This window comes from Bidens hawaiensis, unplaced genomic scaffold (genome assembly GCF_021521415.1).
Source record: "Bidens hawaiensis isolate Kalapana, Puna unplaced genomic scaffold, B.hawaiensis_p1.1 tig00015206_1, whole genome shotgun sequence".
In the NCBI taxonomy this organism is placed as follows: Eukaryota; Viridiplantae; Streptophyta; class Magnoliopsida; order Asterales; family Asteraceae; genus Bidens; species Bidens hawaiensis.
In genome coordinates, this window is record NW_027492352.1 from 332613 (window position 1) to 357455 (window position 24843).

The following is a 24843-nucleotide window of genomic DNA, read 5'->3' on the forward strand; positions in this document are numbered from 1 at the left end:
TTCTTTCGTTGCATCAATACACATCCCAAGCCGGAATGGGACGCATCGTAAAAGACGACGAAATCTTTGATACCTTCTGGCAAGGCCAGTATAGGAGCTTGGGTAAGCTTTTGTTTAAGTATATCGAACATCACTTGTTGTTTTGTTCCCCATTCGTATTTGATGTTCTTTCGAGTCAAGGAGGTTAAGGGAACAGCGATTCGAGAAAAGTTCTAGATGAACCTTCGATAATAGCCGGCCAATCCTAAGAAGCTTCGAATCTCGGTTGGCGACTTTGGGATCTCCCACTTCGAGATAGCTTCAATCTTAGCGGGGTCTACTTGAATACCATTGACGTTGATGATATGACCAATAAATTGCACTTCGTGCAACCAAAATTCGCATTTTGGGAACTTGGCATACAATTTCTCGACCTTAAGAGTTTCAAGTAACGTTCGAAGGTGATTCTCATGATCGGCCTTAGACTTAGAATAAATTAATATGTCATCGATGAATACAATCACAAACTTAATATACACAAGGTCATTCTCACTCGAACATACTTTGGTTCGGCCCATCGTGGCTGGAGGTCGTGACCAGGCGTGGTGCGATGTGCCCACCGCATTTTACCACATATGTAAGGATCCAGACAAACGTTTACTACAGCCTGAGGGCTAGGCTTTTACTCTTATTCATAATGTTTTTAGAGACACTTAGTCTCATGTAAAGTTTTACACATAAAACGTTTATTTATTTGAAAACAAGTTTGTAAAAGTGGGGCGTATTCACCTTTGATTGTGATCGGTTTCCAACACCGTCCTTGCGTAATCTTTCTTGCTATCTCGCACCTATAGTACGAGTATAACTTTTATTAGTCGGATATACAATCCGGCTTAAGACCTTTAGTCTTATTACCTCGATGAACCTTTAGTTCATTTCTTTTACTTTAAAACCTTTTGTTTTAAAAGCAATATTTATAAACCTTTAGTTTATTATAAAAACCCGACGTTTCTTCTTTTCTAAGAAACGTATTCTTTTTCTTTTATCATATAAGAATATCCTTTATTACTTATATATTATTCATAACAAGGAATTATATATATTTCACACACACACACACATATATATATATACACACACTTCCATATTTCTTTATTTTCTTTTCTTTGTTATATAATTTCTTTCCATAAACATCGAACATAATTCCGACTTAGGGCATTAAGCCTTTATAATATTTTATTATTATTTTAGTCGGGTAGTAAGCCTTACCTTTTCTCGGCTTATTATTCCCTAGATACTCGAGCAGCACTTCTACGCCGCTTAGCCTTTTCAACACTCGCCTTGATCGTCACTTCACTTCGGCACGCAAATCGAGACACCCTATCTTCTCGGCACGCACTTCGAGGTGATCGTCGGGTTGTAAGAACGCCACCACCTTCTTGCTCGGAACGTCGTCGGGGAGTGGTACGAATATCGAGGTATGACACGTTTATCGAGGAATCGGGGCACGGTTTTCGAGGTGGATCGTTGGCAAGAATTTCGAGGTTTAGAGAGATGTTTGTAAGCTGAGTTTGGTGTGAATTGTGAAGACCCCGGACCTGCTATTTATAGGCAAATATTTGGATCCTATCGCGATACGCGATAGGCTCCTTGTCACCCATCGCGTAGCGCGATGTAGCTTTGCATCGTCACCACGTAGGTCTGCCACGTGTTAACACGTGGCGGGCGATGTGCCACGTGTTGCCACGTGGCGAGAGGTGTGCCACGTGTGGACGCGTGGTAGTCTTGTGCCAGAGGTGTCGGGACACATCATCGCGATACGCGATGACGTAGGTTCAACTAGCAATCGCGTATCGCTGTTGACCCTTCCAGAAGGTTTGACCAAGCCCCATCGCGATACGCGATGGCTTGTCCCTTGTCCCCATCGCGTAGCGCGATAGGACAAAAAAACAGAATTTTCATTTTTCACTTTGGAGTTTGAATTTGGCAGGATTAGTCCCTTAACTTTGAAAAGTTGACATTTTTGGCCCGAAATTTCCGTGATGTTACAGCCGGTACCGAAATGAGCATTTCGATAATGGTTTTGGACCTCTGGTACCATTTAAGAGAAATTGGGATCGGGAAATTTGGGGATCGTTACGGTTATCTTCCTATTTTTGCCTACCGTACCAGTGCTGGTACCGTACTAGTACCGAAACAAGCATTTTCGATATCGGTGCCGATACCAAGTTTTAGGGAAACGTGGAATCGATTCCGGTTTAATATCGACCTCATCCATATCGTTAGGTGTGTAAAAAAATAAAATAGTTATTTTATACGTACCTAACTATATTTTAATGAAATTTAGTGTTGTACGGAAACATGAAGGTATACATGTCAATATGTCATGTCTTTTTTATTTTCTATTTTTATCATTTTACTCGTTTTCATGGGCATTGAAACAATGGCACTTGAACACCTTATTTACCGAAATAAAATAAAAATAAAAATAAAAATCATCTTATAAGACGTAAGTAAATTGTTAATTGGAAATAGAAAGAATTTATTAGATATTAGAGATTTAGAGGTGACATGTTGGCATGATTTATAGCATCTCTTTTGAAGTAGCGAATTTTCACTTACAAAAAAGGAAAAAGGAAGACAAAATGGCAAATCTCGTTATTTATGTTTGTACGTTTTTTCAGTTATCGTCCTTTAGCAAACATAATGACAGAAAGCATCCTTTATGTTCAAAAAACTTTGCACGGTTCGTCCTTTTCACTAACGAGGGTTAGTTTTTCTCGTTAAATCCAGTCATATGCACATCATGTGAGGGCAATTTAGTCTTTTTACCCCCTGTGAGTTATTTGTGTAATTAACTTAAAATTTTGGTCTTTGAATAAATAAACATTTTTCTCTTTTTAACCCTCATCTTTATCCCCAAGTATTCATAAACACCACAACCACACACCAGTGCACCCACCACCCACCATCACTATCAGCCACCATCATCATCATTTCAGAAACCCTAGATCTACCGGTGGTGGGTTTTTTTCCGAGGTAAACGGAAGAGGTAGAAGATAAGGTGAGGTAGTTCCAGTCGGAGTTTGGATGAAGTTTGTGGCAGCGGAGGAGAAAACATGAAATTCCCGTTATTCCGGCGTGGTCGTCTTCTCCGGCCAAAAACTAGGGCTCCGACCTGCCGTCGGCATTTTCCGGCGAGAAACGACAAAATCAAGACCCGGTACTTTAGGGGAATGATAGATTGAGACTTGCACAAGCATTCCCCTCTGACCAAGTACCATTTCGAGCGTTCCAGAAACAACATCGACTTTCCGGGTTGTGGTTTCCGACGAGCGACAATTATTGGCCGCTGACAGTGGTAAGGTCGCCATCTTTGTCAGGGGTAGACGGTGGTGAGGTCCCTGACAGTTGTTGGTCTGGTGTGGTTTGGGAGGTTGTGGAGGTGGGTCGATTGTTTGGTTGGTGATGGTTTTGTGGTGTGAGAGAGGAAGAAGAGAATGGGTGGACAATGGTTGTTTAAAGATGGTGGAAGAAGATATATTTTTATTATATATTTCTAATTATTAAATAAATATGTAAATTTACTAAAATACCCTCATGTGCCTTGCACATGACTGGATTTAACGAGAAAATGTTAACTGCGTTAGGATTAAAGGACGTAATATGATAAGGGTTTTATGCATAAAGGATGTTTTCTGTCATTAAGTTTTCTAAAAGACAACTACTGAAAAAACGTGCAAATATAAAGGACGAGTTTTGTCATTTTGTCAAAAAAAAAAAAAAAAAGAGAGAGAAGAAAAAAGTACTTTACTAAAACAATGCATTCTAAAAGTAGCGTGAGAAGGAATGTACATTAAAAAATGGATCCATTTTTACTTTCAGTTCTTACAAAGAAAACAATAACGAATTTACATATTAATTTTAACTACTTTAGATCGACCATAAATGATATGCTAGGGACCTTTCATGTATGCTTTTATTCTTCACGACTAATCAATGTATATCTTCATCAACAAATTTTGAAATGTTCTTTCGGTGCATATTTTTATCACCCTAAGAACTTCTAAAAGACTGGTTGGCTAGTATATGGACTTGATTTTTCACTATCTTCCATATAATGAGGCATTTGGTATGAGATGGGTAGGGTTTTTCTTAACGCTTTGTTCTTCAATAGATGGGAAAAATTGAGCGAAATTAGAAGGAGGCGAAATAAAAGTCATATTCCAAACCTTTTACAGTTTTTTTTTACTTAAGGGATAGACTATGAAAAAGTGATACCAATTTTCATCCTCTTAATTTGAAATATAATTAGTCTTATCAAACTCTAACTCTTAAAACTTTCTAAATTGTCCTCAAACAACTATTAAAAGCATAGGGTAAACTTATTAATTTTTTTTCCTTTCAACTAATATATGTAATTTCTCTATGCACTTTTAAGTTTAAACACAAAATCACTTTATATCTTGCTCTTCACCTTTTTTTTTTCAAGTCATTTCTTTTCGTTCGTTTAGTATATTTGAGAACAAAATAAGCGGTTTTGACTGGTGTGTAGTGGCCGTGGGAGACTGGGAGGGGCATTGAGTTCTGTCAATATGGTTAAAGGAATAGGGTTAAAATTAGTTTGACCTTAAAAAATAGGCTTATTAAGGTTACTTTAATGGGTGGTTGGTAATGGGTTTACTTAAGTGAAGGAATTTTCTTTTAATTTAGATGGGTTTTAATAGTTTGTTTACTTATAATTTTTTAATGAATTAGAATTTGTAAAACCAAAACTCCAAAATAAAATTTGTTTCACCAGCCAACCCATGGTTTGCTCGGGTTTTGGTATCATGGTTTACTCGGGCTTGACCGTGTCATCAACTATCCTCTTAGGTATTGAAGTCTCTATTTCTTCAATATCTTAACTGCCTTCTTGCATATTCAAACTTGAAATATTAATATATTATCATACTCTTTGGTGTTCGTATCTAATATCAATATTCAACGACAAAAATATGAATGTTTGATAAATTCATTGTAATATCTTTACTCATATCTAGAGATTTAGAATCCTTTATAGATTAGAGGAGATATGTAAGGGTGATCACTACCCAACTAATGAGAAGTGAAGACGTGATCATTTCCTTAGTGAGATGTTCAAGATATGATCACTACTTTTTAGTGAAACGATTTAAAAGACGGCCACTCATGATACATATGTAAAAGCACTCACTACCCTATTTAGTTAGTTAGACTTGCAAAGTTGAGCAATACTTTTACCTAGTTAGACATTGTTAGTATAATTTTTGAACACCCACTCACTACTATAACCCCTTGTTAGTAAACACAATACAAACATTAGTCAAAATTTTAAAAGAACCTATTTCTTACCTACCTATATGTAAAGTCTTTACATGCTCGCTTTAACTCGAACTCATCTTACTTGAAAACCGGTTTCGAACCCTCGGCCGACATGATCACTCACCATACCAAATTACCAATGGTTATATCAATACTTAACTAATAGTGAATATATTGAAAAATACATATCCACCGTATATGCTGCCGTATCCAGCCAGCTAAATTCTAGGTCTCCGATTCTGACGTGGCTGTATTTTTATTTCGGAAGGCTGACGTGGCTGCACCTGATTGAACAATACTCGTCATCAAGTTTCAATCATCTGAGATATACTCATATACAAGATCGAGTCAGACTAACTTGACGAGTTGACTCTCAAATGGCGAATTTGCGTCTTAATTCTGCTATGAAGGCAAGCTCAATATTAATATTAATCCTACTTATCGCAGCTACACTAGGTGCGTGCGTATATATAATCGAAACTGAATCACATTATTATTATTAATTAATTAATTAATAACAACAATTTGATGTATTCTAATTAATTAAACAGTTTCAGCGAAGTCCGGAGATGTGACGGAGTTGCAGATCGGCGTCAAGGTAACAAACACTACCGACTTGCATCCATCCTTCATTATTATATTGATGTGCGTTATGTATTGCATTCAAAATATGTCGATTTTTGTTGATTAATTGATTAATTAAATTATGATTTGGTATGATTGTTTAGGATTAAGGTGATATTTTAGTTCGGATCTGTTATTGATTGAGCAAGAGAACAGAATAGATCTCTAGATTCATATTGAAATTGTGAGTGTAAATGAGTTTATTAGTTACAAGTTCGGCTCGTTTATTATTTATTAATTAATTTTTATACGTTTTTAATTATATTCTTTTAGTTTTGTGAAAACCTTAAACGAGCCTAAGCACGGTCTAGCTCGTGTAGTACCTTAAATGGCTAAAGCTTGGCTGTTTAGTGTGACACTAATGCACAGAAGTCCAAAAGATATGCAACTTAAAAAAACACAAAGCTCATTAAGGCTCGAGCTCGGGCTCGATAACTAAATGAGCTTTATTTGAGGCTCAGGCACGGCTCAAGCTCAAACTAGCTTGGGTTGTTTCGAGCTTTTTGTCAATAGCTGCTTGGCTCGTTTGCACCCCTATGAAATTGAATGCACCTATAGGCTATAGATCTAGGGCACCTAGCTGGTGTTCTTCAAAGTGTAATTTGAAAACTAACAAACGAGGAAGGTAAAGATTTACATACTTACAGTAATGATGTATGATTTGTTAATTGGCTATAATACCTCACACCCTCACCTTCCATTAGGATGAACTTGTGACATTTTTACTAGCGTTATTCATTCAATATGATCTTTTTGTTACCTATATAAAGCTGGTGATTTGGTTTAGTTTCTTCTTTGATGATGCCTTATGGTTGTAAACTAGTAACGCCTTGGGGGTTAATTCCATAATGATGCATGAGTAGCACACACCTTTTAATGTATTTGATCTTCCTGAACCTTGAATCTACTCTTATTACAGCATAAGCCTGCATCTTGCGAAATACAAGCACACAAGGGTGATAAGATCAAGGTTCATTATCGGGTGAGAATATGTTATATCATTTTTCATTCTCTCTTTTCCCTTTTGTCTTTTTGGTTGATCTATGTTATGTTGTAAAACTCAGTGGTAGATGATTATGCCACTGTAAACACATCCAAATAAGCAGATTTTAACTTGCACTCGTTTTACAGGGAAAACTTACTGATGGCACTGTTTTCGATTCCAGTTTCGAAAGGGGAACACCATTTGAATTTGAGCTTGGCAGTGGTCAAGTGATTAAAGGTAGGAAATCTGCTAACTTCCATTAATTTAGAAGTTTCGGTCAAACATTTATCCCTAGAAACTATTCTGTTATAACAAAAACTGTGTTTGCTTCTATTCTGCATTACTGTGAAAGGTGTTTGTAATCTAATGGTGATCAAGCTTATCTATATAAGTGAATCTATATATCAACCATTTCATTTATATATTTTTTATATTTCAAGTGAATTGTTGTTTAACTGATTAAATTTGCAGGGTGGGACCAAGGACTGTTGGGAGCTTGCGTTGGAGAGAAGCGTAAACTGAAGATACCTGCCAAAATGGGCTATGGAGAGCGGGGTTCATCTCCTAAAATCCCAGGTAATAAAGCATTCTTTTAGTTTTTTAGAAACCCATAAAAAGAACAATTTAGAAAAATTAAAAAGAACTAAGTTTGCTCGTTAATTCGTAACATATCGTGTCAAAGCTCAAATAAATATTCTTTTTTGTGAGGTTCAGTGAAAATGTAACTTGCATTCATCCAATGTTGGGCAAATTCAAATTGGTCAAATAGGTTAAGCTAAAAAGATTCAACTTAACGTGTCAGAAGGCTCAAACGGGCCAAAAGTCATCCAAAATGTAATAATAACGTGATTATAGAATAAATGGTTTAGATTATTATTGTAATAATATAGTTTTGACAATCATAAGTTCATAACCAATGCTTCTGTTATTATAAAATACAGAGAAAGTAATAAAAAAAGTATTTTCGGGTCGGGTTGGGCTAAAGCTAAACTGAACTGTTTGATGTGTTCTAGGATCTGATAGTTTTATAATTTCTAATCAAATAATATTCTGATTACTGCACAGGTGGGGCCACGCTTATATTCGACACAGAGCTTATTGCAGTTAATGGAAAAGGTGTTGCTGGAGACGACAAAAGCGAGCTATGATCTCAAAGAAGCTTAATGATAATACTTATAGACTGTATCAAATTTTCATCAACATGACTTGCTTTTTTTTATTTGTAACATGACTGACAGTTTGTAATTTTGTTCCACTACCTAAATTGTTGGACCATATTTAGCCAAAGGGTTTATGAAATTATGTTATAATCCGAGAAAATAAACTGTTGTCGTTCATTAAACTTTAATCAAAGAATCACAGTCAAGGTTATGGGCCTATGGCGTACGGTCCATGCTTAATTCCATTAAGAAGTCGTAAGCGTGAAACAAGGCTTGTAACATATTGAACGGCACATGCTCGTGTTTGTTCATTTAACTTTAGTTGAACAAATGATTGGATAGAGCAATTAAATGAATACAGATTTCTTGTTCGTGTTCATTCGTTAAGAAAATGAACATGTTAATGCTCGTTTATGTCCATTCGTTAACGGTACAAACGAACGATTCACGAACGTAAACGAACAAACATAACTTAACATAAATGAACCAACATATGTGCTAAACTTGTTAAAAGGTAATGTGAAAAAACAATGTGTTGGGCCTAATAAGTTATTAAAACTAGAATAAGTTGTAATTGATCAAAAAAAACTAAAATGAATATAGTAACGAATGTAAGCTAACAAAATTTAAAAACGTAAACAGTAAGAACGAACATAAACGAATTTAAATGAACGAACTTTCGTGAGAATAAATGAGCTCAAATTTGGGCCGTAGGCATCACAGAAACCCGTTAGAGCCAGTCTGGTGGGCCGAGTTAAGACTTAAGATGGACCAGAGCCCACTATAAAAGGTTGACCCAATTTTGCCAATTTTAAATTTCCGATCTCAAGATTTGTATCTATTTGTATATTGTAGGTAGCACCGTAGCAACATAAAAAAAAGGGTAGTTGGTGATTTCATTGCAAAATTTTCTTGGTCAAATAAGCTATCAATTTCAACTTTATTGTTGAAGATTGCACCGTTTTATCATTGCTTAGGATCTTATAAAGATTATGATAAAGACAGCCAATTATGTAAATATAAAAATATAAAATATATAAATGTTAACAAATGTCAGGATCAATAAGTCAACGTTAAAGAGACATAAAGAACAAGGTATACGATTTTTTTAACTATCAAAATTCAACCTTTTACCTAGTTCCTTGTCCCTGCAACGATTTGAACCCGTAACCTTATATTTATGAGGCGGACCATACCAATAGACCCTGAGGTTATGGATGTTATCAATCCTCATTTATTAATTTTCTTATCATGAAATTTTAAGAAAATATCGTGCTTCTTGAAATTTATATTTTTGGATAATTTAGCCGGTTAAGGTAACTTTTGATTTTGATTATGTATCAAGAACAATCTATAAGTTTTTCAATCCACAATACTTTATTTTTTTTAAAGCCAAACTTGTAATAAAAACAATACCCATGCATAGAATAAAAATTACATGCTATTGTTTTTGTGCCATGCTACCCAATTCAAATGAAATTCCAATCCACAATACTAAGACAAAATAATAGCGTATCTGTTTCCCTAAACAAAATCATAACACTATAAGACCTAAATAAAATTAGGGTGAGTCTTAAATTGATGCAGCTATTATTGAGGCAAATATGCGACTAACTACAATTAGGGTATGTACTGTATTGATCTAACACTAATATTCAAGATTTCTTTTTTTACTTTTTTTTAATAGTATAAGAAAATGGATAATAAAATATGAATTTATGGATGCCATTCATGCCCCATATGAAGGAAGGTAGACAACATAAGGCTAAATTATAGGATTTGGTTGCCGAAGGTAGGCACATCATGTGTGGCCAACGGAAAGTTGCTTTCGACCAAAAGGGGAAACACACACACGTTGGATGGCACCATGGAAAACCCACACTTAAACCCACCCATACCAAAAAGTTTAAAATACTATATACTTGTCTAATATATAAAATATGATATAATTTCATATATTTTTTTCATCATACTATGCTATTATAGATTGAAAACTAGTGTTTTAGAATAAAACAATATTTTAAAGTTTAGATGGATATACCAAATGAGCAGTGCTCTAGTGATGTCCCAGTGATTTTTTTTAAGGAGGGAACTTGTTCAAATCTCGTTCGTGACAAAATGTCGTGCGTGAGTGGTGAGCCATAGATTTTACCACAATTGGCTTTCGAGCGGAGAGTTTCTCTGAGAATTGGTAGTGGGTCAGGCCATCAGCATTGTCAGTGATCGCATGTGTGGGTGACCTTTTGCCAACAAATGTACTCCGATGGCCAGGCTTTGTTAGTCGTTTACTCATTACGGAAATACATTAGATGGATATTTGAAACTCACCTATAAATATTAATGAATATTCTGGCTTTTCATTATTATTATTATTAAGTGAAGATATTTTCCAAATAGTAAAAAAGAATCTAAATGAAAACAAAGCAAGTGGATATTGTGGTAAACGGAGACCCGCCCTAAATTATCATGGGGTGTAAGTAGAGGTGGTAAATGGGTTGGGTTGGGTCGAACGAGTCATGAGTTGAAATGAGTTATGGGTCAAAACGAGTATGAGTTAGAATGAGTTTGGGTCAAAATAAGTCAATTAAAAAAAGGGTTGTTTTGGTTTGGGTCGAAATAGGTTAGAGTCAAACAGGGTTTTGAGAATTTTTTTTGGGAACGAGAATAACGGCGGAAACATTTTAGTTTTTTTAGATTTTTCGTTTTTTTTTTATATTTTAAGGTATGATTTTTTTTATTATTTTTTTTGAATTTTTGTTGAGGGGTTTTCTATTAAGATCAAAAGCCCTCAAAAAAATATTCAAAAATAATAATAAAAAAATTATAAATCAAAATATAAATCATAAACAAAAAAAGTAAAAACACTATAATGTTTCCTATGTTTTCCTCGTTCCTAAAAAAAAAAAAAAACACCTAGAATCGAACCGAAACCGAAAGAATCGACGAAAATGAAACAAAGAAACAAAAAGTCAAAACCGGACCACATCAATTGAAATCGAAAAAATCAATCAACACAAAACTAAAAAAATTCAAACCGAACAAAAACAAAACTGAAAAAACGAACAAAAACAAGTCCGGAATCGACCAGAAAGAAACAAAAGAAACCAAAACCCAACACGTCACGGGTGAAAACTCGTGTTGTCTTGAAACCTGAACCGAACCCGTTCCAATATGAAACCCGTTTCGTGCCAAAACCTGTCTTGTACGAAAACCCGTTCCGATCCGAAACATGTCACATTTCCTTAGGCCACTAACCCACATCGACCCATTTCTTTGAACTTGTCGACCCATTTTGACCCGAAAATAAAAGGATGATATTTCATATGACTCATTTTGACTCATTTAGTTAAAACCTTTTACCCAAAAAAATTATTTAACTTTTAAAACAACTCAAATTGACTCATTTGAAAGGGTTTGGGTCAAGATTGTCACCCCTAGATGTAAGTGTAACCACCATCATCAACTTCTTCCTCTAGCATCCCCCACCTTCACCTCCAACCCGGTATATAATATATATAGGTAGGGATGACTATGGGGTATATAATTTATATAGGTAGGGATGACAATGGGTTCAGCTTGGAACATGTTTAGTCATTCAAATCTATACCGGGTTAGTAGAGCTCATTCAAAACTTGTCGACTATTTATTGAGTGATTACCAATCAGGTTTAAGGTATACCCGACTGAAAATCCATCAGATATCTATCGCTACTATGCAACCATATATATAATTACACAAATTACAATAGGTTTTTTTAGTTAAGTCATCTTTTAAAGGTATAACAATATTATATTCAAAATTATACATAATAAAATGATAGATTTTACAATATAACTTGTATATCATGAAGTATATGGAAGTTAAATATATAATTATTATCTTATTCAATAAAGAATTAGCACCTTTTGTTGAACCTTAGTGGTCTAAACCAACTTAGCACAAAAAAATGTCGTTTGGAGACATGCCATGTGATCATTGCCCATCACTTGGACAAAAGAAATTTTAAACCCAATATACAAAGTGTTTAATTAAATATAGCTCTCAATAAAGTATCAACATTCATTTTGACACTAACCCGAAACCTAATATACAAAGTGTTTAATTAAACTCGGATGTTGGTGACCCGTTGACTAGAATCGATGATCTAGCAGAAATAAGTTAAGGGCACACTTATTCTGCTAGATCATCGGTTCTAGTCAACGGGTCACCAACATCCGAGTTTGATATCGGACGGGGGTCCGCCAAGGTGATGCTTTGTCACCTTTTTTGTTTATTATAGCAATGGAAGCGCTACATATTGCTCTAAGAACGACGTGTGCGGAAGGTTTATTTAAAGGGATACAAACTCCAAGAAATGGCCCCATGATCTCACACCTTTTCTACGCGGATGATGCGATCTTTGTTGGGGAGTGTAGTAAATCAAACCTTGAAAATTTATCCCGATTTTAAGATGCTTCCATATTACATCAGGTTTGAAGGTGAATCTACAAAAGAGCACGATGTATGGGGTAAAAGTTGATTCTGATCAGGTTGCTACAATGGATGCGGCCTTCAGATGTAAATCGGGTAAACTTCCTTTTATTCATCTCGGACTACCGGTTGGTGCAAGTATGGGCCTTAGTAAAAACTGGAAACCTATATTTGATAAATTTGATAGCAAATTGTCAAAATGGAAAGCTAAAACCTTGTCGTTTGGTGGTCGTTTGACGCTGTTGAAATCAGTCCTTGAAAGCTTGGGGGTTTATTATTTCTCGCTCTTTAAATCACCTGGAAATGTTCTAAAGCAATTGGAATCAAAGAGGAGGAGATTCCTATGGGGGGGGGGGTAACGATGAGAAAGACAAAATTAGTTGGGTGGCATGGCAAAAAATCATCTTAGACAAGAATAGAGGAGGCCTTAGTGTTGGAAGCCTAAAAGCGGCGAATGTGGCTCTACTTGCTAAATGGTGGTTCAAATACAAAAACAGTAGGTCAGCCCTATGGGTAAGGGTTATAACTGCAGACCATACAAATATTCAAGAGTGGCGTTCATTTCCGGTTAAAAAATCTTTAGGTGGAACGTGGAATAAAATTGGGTGTTTGGAGAAGGATGATGATTTGGAAAATATGAAGTTGGGTGATCGTCTACAGATTAACTTAGGGATGGGAGACAAAACAATGTTTTGGCTAGATAATTGGGTGAGTGAGCTACCGTTAAAAGTTTTATTTCCATCCTTATTTTTATTGGAAAAACAAAAAGATATAATGGTGCAGGATTGCTACTATTGGGTTAATAATGAAGTGAAATGGCTTTGGAGATGGAACAGAGGGCCGAACACGAGAACTCTTAGAGAGGAACTTGGTAGGTGTTTAGAGTTAATTTCGCTTGCTCGGGTGAAGATGGTACCGGATGTTTGGGTATGGAAAGATATTGAGGGTAAGGAAAACACTTTCCTAGTGAAAGCCTTAAGATGGGAATTAGATAACTTCAAATACCCATTGGTAGAACAAAACTTTTGGATACAATGGGTACCGATTAAAGTAAATTGTTTTATGTGGAGATTATTACTAGATCGCATCGTTACGAAAACCGCATTACTTGAAAGACGTATAAACATCGGAAACGATACTTGTGTGCTTTGCGGTTTGTTCCCTGAATCGTCGGAGCATTTAATGGTTAAGTGCCGGGTGGCCAAATGGATTTGGTCGATTATTCATAATTGGGTAAAAACACCGGTGCCTACACATTATGAATCGGTTTTAGATTTGTTGGATCTCTCAAAAGAACACAAGGACAAAAAGGAGGTAATTTTAATCATTCAAGCAATATCATTTATAACGTGTTGGATGATATGGAGAACTCGAAACGATAGGATCTTCAAAAATTTACCGGTGTCGGTGGGAAAGGTAATTAACGACATCAAAGCAACTTCGTTCTTGTGGGTGAAACATCGGATGAGACGGTCGAGCTTGGATTGGGAGGATTGGTGTAGGTTCAACTTTGTCAATTTTTCATTATAGTGTGTTTGTGTTAGTTTCTTTCGTTTTGTTTTTGTTCATGTACCTTGTGTGGACTCTTGCGGCTTGTAAGTTGTCCGTTCTTTTTTCTTCTATATAAATTGGCCTTTCAAAAAAAATAAAGTATCAAGATTCATTTTAAAAGAAGTTAATAAAAAGAAACCCATGCATTGAATGAAGACTCACAAATAAAAACTCCACAAATTTAAATCTAAAATATGTTCTCAAGATTCCTTTTTTATTAAAAAGTTACTTAAAAAGCAATTAAAGATTAACAATGATTAATAATACTCGTAACGCGTTAAAACATTTCATCATTGTACGATCAATCATTTTATGTCTGCTTTTACCATTATTTTTGGATTCTCATTTGTATATTACATTACATATAATGTAATGTAGAATAAGCACTCATTTTCTCGAATTCTAAAGTGGTGAAAGACATAAAAACAGGATAAAATACAGAAGCAAACACTTTAGTCTCGATTGGGATAAGTGATGCAAGCTTAATGTTAATTTATCGTTGTAATTTTTTGTTTATACGCTATTTGCATTCCTTGTGTAAATTGAGCATTTACTTCTTCTAATGGTTCATTTTTGGCTTTTTAATGATATTGGCTTTCATAAAAAAGAAAAAAAAAATTATGTATTATAAAATTATGTTTTCTAAAACGACAATGCCCATGAAACAAAAACTAGTTATGTAAATATAAATATATCGGGTAAGAACTAATTATGTAAAAATAAACTCATCTCCTTTAAAAAATGAAATTACAAATATTTTTAAATCACCAACGAATATAATTTAATTACCCGGTGTGTAACCCAATTGCAAAAGACGACCTCATACATCTGCGATCACAAACATCGTTGGGTAGCCCAAACCCAACATTTCTTGTTAAGGTAAGAACTCGTCGTCTGAAGTCCCACTACGAGTTTTTAAATGAAAGTGTTTGAATTAGATTATGTAAAAAAGTAAATAAGTAGTAAAAAATGAGTTTGTTTGTTTGTTTGTTTTTTTTATACCTATAGGAATGGTTCTCTTGTGATCTCCCCTTACAAAATGCGTACACACACATTACACATATAATGCATATTATTACAAATTAATGTTTTTTTATTCATAAATTTAATTTTACAGATAACTTTTTTTATGTATTAATTTAATTAATATCACACATAACATTTTTATATCAATTACTTTTATTATATAAATAACGTTTTATTATTAAATATTTATATTTTTAAAATAGTAGTTTTCTACTACAAACAACAATTTAATTTTTTTTAGCTTATATTATTATATATATCTTTAATCATTGAATTGAGGATTTGGATGTTTAGGAATGACAAAGTTTTGGAGGGGAAGGCTACTTCGACCTTCCAAGTGGTGGAATATATTAAATAACTAGCCTGTGGTTATTTAATCGGTCAAAGTCTTCGATGATAAATTGGAGAGGATAGTCCGTAGTCGGAGGTTCATGATCGTGGTCATGTAACATATGGTTAGTTTCTTTCGTTCGCGTTGTTTGTTTGTTGTTGTGACCGATCCCCTTAGTGGCCTTTGTTGAGGTGTTTCTTTTGTGGAATTAAAAGATTTCGCTAGTTCAAAATAAAAAGATTTTGCTAGTTCAAAATAAATAAATTAAATGTACGTTAAACTTGCAACTTTATTGGCTTATTTATTTCATGTTAATCGTAACAACACATGAGTTTAAGATCTGAATGAGTCAGATCTGAATGAGCATCTGTCTCATTCAACAACAACCATAAGTCTAAATGATTCAGACCTAATTTTAACTATTCAAATGTTTTTCTGTTTGACAGTCAAGCCCCTAAGTCATGAATTGATTTAATTAACTTCAAATTTTCATTTATTCCATGATACTATATACTGTATATAATTTCTGACAAGAGTAACAACTAGCTGTAAAGAGTCAACATTTGTTTATGGAACAACCGAAGAAGATACTAGCAAAGACTTTATAGCAAATTAAATACAATAAATTATTATAATACTTTCTCTTGTAGTGATATTAATCAAACAAAAAATATAAAAGACTTATACCTCTGCTTCCAGGTAGAGCTTTACCGTGTGATTGAGACTTTAATAAAAATATTAAATATATTATAGTTTCTGGCATCTAGACATTTTTGTAAATACATAATTAAAAAATATACTTTTTAATTTAATGTAAATCTTCTGTCAAACATATCATTTTCAAAGAATCTTTATATTAATAAAATCAATCCAATAATGCAAGTCATAATAAAAAAGAGGGGGTAAAGCTGCAAATGTCCAAAGTGTCGAAAACATTTTAAATAGTTACCCTTAAAAATAATTTTACCAACTACCCCACTAAAATTATAAATATAAAACGTCACATCTTTGTTTTCTTTTCTTTGTTAACCCAACAAGGCCTAACCTTCATAACTTAAAGTGTTTAATAATTTTAGAGGTTGTTTAGTTCATTCAGATCTGAATGAACATCTGTCTCCTTTAAAAACAACAATAAATCTTAATAATTCAGATATAATTTTAATCATTCAAGTGTTTTTACCGCTTAAATTATTGTATAGTTTTATTTTTTTTCTTTTTACCGATTAAATAATTAATTAACTATGTTACACGATATAATAACACGTTATTTCGTCTTTTTTTTTTATTTTGTGAAACTATTACCTCATTAGGGATCATTAAAATAGATTTAAATCATTTTAATGTTATCATCTTTTAGAATTGGCGGCGGCCGATCAACAACGCTTCTGCGATCGTGAGCGTGTGAGGATTTTTACCAGTGGGTGTACCGGGGCGGAGCTTTGTTGGTTGTTAAAAAAAAGTAATATAATAATATAAAATACGTATGAGAATTATTTAAGTGTCACTTTATTAATTTATTTAATATTATTATTATTTGCTTTTTGTAAGTTAGGTTTGTGTTCACAGGGTCCAGTAAGATTTCACCAAAGCCAACCTGGGATTCTTCTAATTAGTGCAATTTTCGAATAATAACTTTCAAAATGTAAATAATGATTTTAAAAGTTATTTAATTAATAACTTTTTATATCTGTAATCATGAAGTAGGAATAACAGAAGTTTCTGTGTTCAAGTCAGTCTGTGAAATCACACAGCAGAACGCTAATCATTCATTTAAATTTAATATTTAACAATAAAAGTAAAATTAAATACAAAATAAAGATTTATAAACACCAGAAAGTATTGTAATATTTATTATGCACAAGAAGGTTATATAACCTTATAACTATCTCACTCTTTCTTTTACTATATGTGTTTAACTTTACAAACTGTTTTTTATTTAAACTTGTTTTTATATTAAACACGTATGTCATTCATATTACAAGATGATATAAGTCAATGATAACATTGAAGATGTAGAGTCCACATCTCAATTTCTCTATCAACAAACAATATTTCACAAATCATGATACACACTACAAATGCATAAGAAATGGACAAAAAAAATAACTACTATTAGGAAAAATATTGCTTTAATTAGACCTAAAACGGACCGATTAGCAAAATAAGAATCATCTTCTTTTGTATATACAATACTCTTTGATTCTCGCAGTCATAGCTCGATTTTCATGTTAGACTGTTGATCACGTGCCGAATAAAAAAACGACGTATCAACATCCGAATTTTCTCCAAAACCCATTCGAACAATGCTTTGAAGATCATCTTGACCAAATCCCTGAATCCACAACAACAAAATTCAAATTCCTAATTAAATTCTACATAAATATTAAGATTTTTTAGGTATGAACTAGCATAATGATTAAAGATTTTACATGTGAAAAAGGTTCGGTAAATTCATGAACGGGTCGGGTCATCGAAGTGGGCCCGTCGAAGACTACTTCCGGGTTTTGCTGATAAAAAGTTGATGTTTGTTGAGATAAATTCCCATTTGATTGATTAACCTGGAATTTGGTTCACACCCACGAATGAAACTAGTGAAAAAATAATAATAATAAAAATAGATTTTTAAATTGAGAAATTGACTTACATTTTGTGAGATTAAGTTGTTGGTGTCAAAATCGAGACTTGGATTAACTGTAGCTAACTTCATTGAAAGGAACTACACAAACATAAGGATTACAAGAAAAGTTAGATGGTTAAAATAATTGAATTATGACCGAACAACTAACTAGGATTTTGAAAAATGATACCAAACTGACCAGATTGGATGGTTCGGCACTTGGTCAAACCACTTGGTGTTAGTGGTTTGATAGTTCGAACGATTTAGTTGTTCGTATTTATTTTGTTATCACTAATTTGTATTAAAAATCGTAAGGTGATAAAAATGATTTACAAATACGATAAATATAGATAACTTTAGATTTAAAAGATAAAGAAAAATGCAATAATAATAATAATAATTAAACCGTCGGTTTGAACTTTATGCTTGGTTCCAAGTTCCAACCCGATGCTTGAACTATTAAACCACTAAAACTGAACAGTGAACCGAATTGTATAAATCGTAAACCGAACAACCAACCTACTTGTTTTGGTTTACAAATTTGGATGGATTTTAAAGGGTATAAAAACATCATAATTGAATATTGTTGTGTTACCTCAACTTGTCTTTGCAATGATTGTACATAATTGATAATTTCATCAAGCATAAGTGCTTTTCCCGTCACCTAAATCATTCAAAGTATCAAGATTTACACCATTTGTCACTACAAACTATCAAAGTTAACATATTTTCACCATTTTCATAACTATTAACAATAAAAAAAACTACAAGTTTTTTTTTAATGCTCACCTTGTTACAATTTGGTACAAGATTTTGTAGAAGTTTCATTCTTTCACTAATCTTTTCTCTTCTAACCTGGAAACCAAACATAAAAAGTTGTAAATTTTATGAACACTAAAATCTTGAAAATTGCCATTATCAAACCAAGTAATATTTTCAAAAGCTTACTCTCTCTGCTAAACTATGGCTATCAGTAGCTTGCCCTCTTCTTGCTCTAACATGAATATAGTCCTTCGGTGGCTCCTGTGCCTTCGCCTTTTCCTCCGATTTACCACCATTTCCTTCGTCGGTTTTCTTCAATCTTTTAGACTCATTTATATCATCTTCTTCCTGTAAAATCACACATTCTTAGTTTTTATTCAAGTTCGCAAGACGGCTTGACTGTAAAAAAAAACTTAAATATGTCGTCTCTAAAGGTTTAACTTCGTTTAATTTTCATGTAATAACAAATGACTAAATTAATTATTAATAAATATGACTTTAAGATTTTTCTTGTTTCTTTTTTCACTAAAACTCATTTCAACTCTAATATGAAATATCTCTCACTATGCACCTTTAAAAAAAAATAAAATAAAAGAACACAAGAAACGCATGACATCATATTTTTACGTGTTAGGACTCTAAAAAAGTTGACCCAACCCTGATTCAAACCGAATACTAAACTAAAACCGGTTTAGTACCTTTTTCGTGTTCGATCCGGCTCCCTTCGAAGACCCCCCTTTTCGTTTTCTCGAATTCGTGATGTTTTGATTACTAAATCCACTTGGAATTTGCTCAGAAACAGAGGATCCCTCATTGGAATTTGAAGCAGAACCAGATAATCTACTACTCACTTTCATATTAATATTACTTTCATCAGCTTTCAAAACAGGACTGCTTGAAACCCAATGAAACTTTCCGGTCTCCGGAGAAACATTCGATCCAATTGGAACATCAGTTTTTTTTGAATTCAACCCCAATTGATCAATTCTTCCATTAAAACTTCTACTACCGAAACACGAATACTTAGCAGCTCGTTCAGCAAACCCGGGATCAGATGGGAACATAGGTAAGTTCACATTCACATTCATCGAATTTCGGCTTCCGGGTAAGTTTTCTTTTACTAGATTATCCATTATTGGCAAATTTAATGTTGTGTTAGTCATGGAAACAGGGGAAACAGAGGAAACAGGGGACATGGTGTCCCAATTTTGTCGGGAAAAGACGTCGGTGGGGATCTCGGGAATATCGGGCATTTGCATCATGAGCTTCCATGGAGATTGATGGAAGAATTCACCGTTCATGATGGAACAAAGAGTTGAAGATTTGAAGGGAAAGAATAATATTAATAATATTGTTTGGTTAAAATGAGTAACTAAAATGTTGTGAAATATGAAAAAAAATTGGCAAGTGTTACATTTATATTTATAAGAAGTTATTATAGTAAGAAAATGGAGTGATTGTGGGAGTTGGGTTTGATGATGAGAGGTTGGTGTGATGGTGATGAAAATACAAGCAATATATTATGGAGTGATTGATAGAAGGGGGGAGGGTATAGGGTGAGTTATGTTGAAGTTATATAGAAGTATAAAACAACTCATAATAATAATAATTATTATTATTTTATTAATTGTTTTTTAGTATGGTTGTTTTGTGGGGGCATAAAATCGGGTAAAGTGTAAATGCCGGGCCTTCAACGTTAAAACACCAAAAGGTTTCTGCCATTGAAATCCGGGGTACAAACTAAAAACATCATACAAAGTTTAATAATCAAGGAGAACATGAATAAAAAAAATTGGGAATATTACAATCATTTTTAGTGGCATACTAGTAAAGGTGTATGGCGGTCATCCATGAGGTATTGGGTTATAAGTTGTAACCTTATTTGAGATGTTGAGTGGATTTGTTAGAGTAGAGTAGAATTAGATTAGGGTCGTTTGAAAAAGAATAAATTAGTTAGGGGTGTTTATGATTCGGTTTTGGTGGTATTGGCAGAATCTGCTAGCCAAGTTGGTAAGTATGTTTTTTTACAAGCTAGCTGAACCGGTTTTGTATATAAAATCATGATATGTATATTGACAAAACATTTTTTGACGACCATTTTAATTATGAAAAATCACAACTAGACAACTATAATACAACATTACACCCGGTTTCATACACTTAGCCACCTATTAATCTGTTTTATCTAGAATACCATTATATTGGTAAAAACTGGTTTATATCTTTGCGATTTGGGTGCATTTGCAAGATTTAAGTTGTTTTCACCATGATGTTTGTTTGTATTAACATTATGACAGTGGGGTAATATTAATGCAGTGTCTGACCTTGGTGTTATCCATTTTGAATGATCTTCAATGTGTGTAGTTATGCATCTATGAGTATCATAAATGACTGGTTAACTAATCAAATATTTAAATTGAGTGGCTTATTGATCGACTCGACTCCTTAACTCTTCATTTACTTATATGTTGTAGGGGGGTGATGTGTTGTCAATCAGGACATTTTAATGTATTAAATTTATAAGTATTATAGTTGAAACTTAAATAGTTCTTTATGTCTTTGTACTTATAAGTTTAGAAAATAAATGGTAAGAAACAAATTTATGTTGCTAGATTAGAATTGAATTACAATATTGCGTATGCAATTAGATGACAAGATTTTAATCGCACCATTGCAATTAGGGTTGGGCGTTATTCGGTTCGAACTACCCAACTCTTACAATTAGGTTTGGACATTATTAGGTTGCAGCTTAACATGTTTCATGTCTTAAGCATGCTTGCTCGTATAAGCCATAATTTAATTTGTGTCTAAACTAGTTAAACATCGTTAACCTATTCATATTTTAATTCGATAGAAAATATGTTTCTTAATAACTCTTAACCCTAGTCGACACATTGATTTTCATTCTTCTTCTTTGGCAGGCAACTATTCAAGAACCACGTACTCACAAATTTTTAGTCAACAAACATGATTTAGGTTATCTGTCTGGCAGGCATTCTAATTTTCAAGTGTTTTGTCTCAATCCGGTGATCGGGTCGGACCGATCTAAGGCCCCACACAACCATGCATTTGAATTTTGTACTAATTGAAGGGTTGGTTATACATATATCGTACCAACATAGTGGCCATGTGGGTTAGGGTCAACAAATGTCTGGCATGAATAATAATGGGGCTTAACTGTAACTTCCTTGAAAGTTCATTTGTAGACAAAAACCTCTTCGGTGTGAACACTCCTTTGTAAATTAGTTAAGCCCTTAATCTTTTACTTAAGTGCAGATAGACCTTCTATATTTTCTAAACGTTTCCAAATGCAGTCATGGATGACATAATTGAATAATTGTGAACTAAACTAATCACTTGTGATCACAGGACTGACAGACGTTTGGAACCTTCACGATACATGAAGACATGGAATGAAAAATAACTCCTATAATGTCATATAAATAAATGGTTAAACAACCATGCAACTAAAAATGTAGACAAACACCTTTATTTTTAACGGCAATTCGGATTACTGACAAGTCATTGGATCATCCAATCATCTTCATTCTTTGAGTACAGAACAATGGGGGTGCTAGACTGGCACATCCACGGAGGAAAGCTCGTACATTAGTCCTGATCCGAATACAACATTCAGAAAGAAACCCATTATAAATGAGAAAACTCATTGTCCAACCTAGAACTCATATTTTTACACAACTAAGACTTAAACTCAAGACTTTTTTAAAAAAGTTTTTAAATATCTAATCTCAATCACTTGAACTCGGAATCATTGGCTAGACATATTTAGTTATCCTTAAATTGTTGTTTTTTTAGTTATATAGTTATAAATAAATAAATATTATGAAATTATTCGCACTTTAAGATGTAGTAGACTAGTGGTTTCTCTTATTTCGATGCATATTTACATTGTCGGGCAACTCTCTCCTAATCCTACGAATATTTAATTCAACAAGCGGGGTCCGTAGTCAAACCAAAATTGTGCTTTGAGTTGATTATGTTAAAAGTCAAAATAAATAAAATACAAATGTGTAGATTACAACAAATTTTAAATTTTGAATAAAATCATATGTTGTTGTCCTTCACATGCCGTCTTCATTGCACATTTCAACGTATACAAATTTGATAATTTGACATTAGTTTGATATACACGGTTAGCTATTAACTTTGGAATCAGATCCCGATCAAAGTTAGATTTTCTTGCATGGATACATAGTTTGGATAATTGGATATTATACATACAAGGATACGTTAGCAAAAAGAAATGTAGAATTATAAAATACAATTTGTATTTATTGGGGTGTTCGTGCGGAAACAGGAGATCATTCGTTGATTAATTACCAATCAGCAAATGAAATAAGGCCAAAATTATAGATTGTTGAAATGCTACAATCATGAAAAACCGGTTTGGGTGGGGGTTGTTGGGGGGGGGGGGGGGGGGATTAAACAAAAAAGCAATTCATTGTATTGTATTATCATCATTGTGGTTCGTTTTGGAAGATGATGAATGACAGGCTCTTCAACAAAAAATGTCGCCACTCGGATCCGGTACGTGTTGGGAGTTATAATGTCACTTTTATTTACATAAAATAGGGGAAACGTCCATTTATTAGACTCAAAAGAGTTGGTGTAACTTCTTGCTCTACTTGCTAGAGCTTCCTTATGATCTTTTATAAAATTGTCTTTCTTTTTGTTGCCGAAAGAAAAAAAATCAACTAGCAACTTTATGAGAGAAAAACAAGAAATGTTAATGTATTCATGCATTACAACATTTTATCAATTCTTTAAAAAAATCTCATGAAAGATTGTAGTTAGCTAGTGATAAACTTTCTTTTGTTGGACTTTCATTACAATCTTGTTTTTTTTTAAATCAAATGGTTGGAGTTCCTTATATAAACTAACGTTATGGTAGTAACGGATGCAATGAGAACACTAATTATGCATTTCGATATTCTAGGAAAGGTTAGGAAAATGTGTGCTAGTAGAGAAATGATTATCGAAGAAAGACATACTAACCGATTGTAGGTGGGGTGACGAACTGACGATAAACTTCAATGTCAGTGAAACAGTGTCAACGGGTTGATCTTATTATTATTATTATTATTATTATTATTATTTGCACACAATTGTTTCAACATAAGTGACTTTTATGGTATGGATAGCCTACCGATTATGCATCCATGGCTCCCAATTTCACATAACAAGCCGACAAGCTTCTAGTCGAATGTAGATTGACTGCTTGAGTTATTCATTGCATCAGCCATCATGATCAAGATCCTTACTGTTAATAGGTTATTGACAATTTCGTTTAATAAATGGTGATGCCATCACAGTAAAAGTAGTATATATGGAGATGGATATCTAAATATAGATATATCATTATTAAAAAAAAAGCATATATTGAGATATCTATAAAAAAAGTGCTGTCAAACTTAACCTGTCGAATATTGACAAAGGTGGAACTTTTTTATACCGTATATATAATCATAAGTTTATTTTTATATGTTAAAATAAATACATAAAAGTAGAGAAATTGTGTATTGGCAAATGTAATAAAGGATAAATTATCTCATGAGTCATGAGAACATTTTCCTAACAGCAGAACATGAAGAAAAAAAATATATATCGGCATAGATTTATTAAAAATAATCATTTTATGTGTAAAAATATAAAAAAGAATATCTTCATATAAAAGAAACACGAAAATCGATTTTTTATTTGTAATTAATGAGCAGTTGTTAATTATAGAATTGAGGTGAAGAAAAAAGGAGTTTAGCGTGTTTGGGCCGGGTCACTTATTGCATAGGGGCCTGATTCGTAAGCGGTTAATCCGGCTTTGGTCGGGTTCACATAACCATCAACAACAATAATATTAACTTTTACATTAAAACAACCTAATAATTTGAATAAATTAATTGGTCGTAGTTTGACTGAATGTTCATTGTTTTACTTATTGAGTTATTTCGTTAACTCGAAACTCTATAATGAAGAAACA

At 33.5% G+C, this 24843-nt stretch overlaps 2 protein-coding genes across 2 annotated transcripts; one reads left to right on the plus strand and one right to left on the minus strand.

The window, feature by feature from the left end:
• The first annotated feature begins 5690 nt into the window (after positions 1-5690).
• On the plus strand, positions 5691-8237 carry LOC143548630 (peptidyl-prolyl cis-trans isomerase FKBP15-1-like). Its single transcript, XM_077039737.1, has 6 exons — positions 5691-5778; positions 5874-5920; positions 6866-6928; positions 7078-7168; positions 7403-7507; positions 7997-8237. Exons 1-6 carry the CDS (start codon positions 5700-5702, stop codon positions 8077-8079), a joined length of 468 nt encoding a protein of 155 aa, XP_076895852.1. The 5' UTR covers positions 5691-5699; the 3' UTR covers positions 8080-8237.
• Positions 8238-17537: 9300 nt separating this feature from the next.
• LOC143548631 (transcription factor bHLH78-like) lies at positions 17538-20221 on the minus strand. Its single transcript, XM_077039738.1, has 7 exons — positions 19547-20221; positions 19035-19196; positions 18876-18941; positions 18682-18750; positions 18114-18185; positions 17899-18027; positions 17538-17801 (listed from the first exon to the last, which is right to left on the minus strand). Exons 1-7 carry the CDS (start codon positions 20147-20149, stop codon positions 17679-17681), a joined length of 1224 nt encoding a protein of 407 aa, XP_076895853.1. The 5' UTR covers positions 20150-20221; the 3' UTR covers positions 17538-17678.
• Positions 20222-24843: the final 4622 nt, after the last annotated feature.

Coding starts and splice junctions, on each gene's coding strand:
- LOC143548630 (XM_077039737.1), top strand. CDS start 5,700: ATGGCGAATTTGCGTCTTAATTCTGCTATGAAGGCAAGCTCAATATTA. Junction 5,779..5,873: donor ACTTATCGCAGCTACACTAG/GTGCGTGCGTAT, acceptor TTAATTAAACAG/TTTCAGCGAAGTCCGGAGAT. Junction 5,921..6,865: donor AGTTGCAGATCGGCGTCAAG/GTAACAAACACT, acceptor CTCTTATTACAG/CATAAGCCTGCATCTTGCGA.
- LOC143548631 (XM_077039738.1), bottom strand. CDS start 20,149: ATGAACGGTGAATTCTTCCATCAATCTCCATGGAAGCTCATGATGCAA. Junction 18,028..18,113: donor ACAACTTAATCTCACAAAAT/GTAAGTCAATTT, acceptor ACCAAATTCCAG/GTTAATCAATCAAATGGGAA. Junction 17,802..17,898: donor TTACCGAACCTTTTTCACAT/GTAAAATCTTTA, acceptor TTGTGGATTCAG/GGATTTGGTCAAGATGATCT.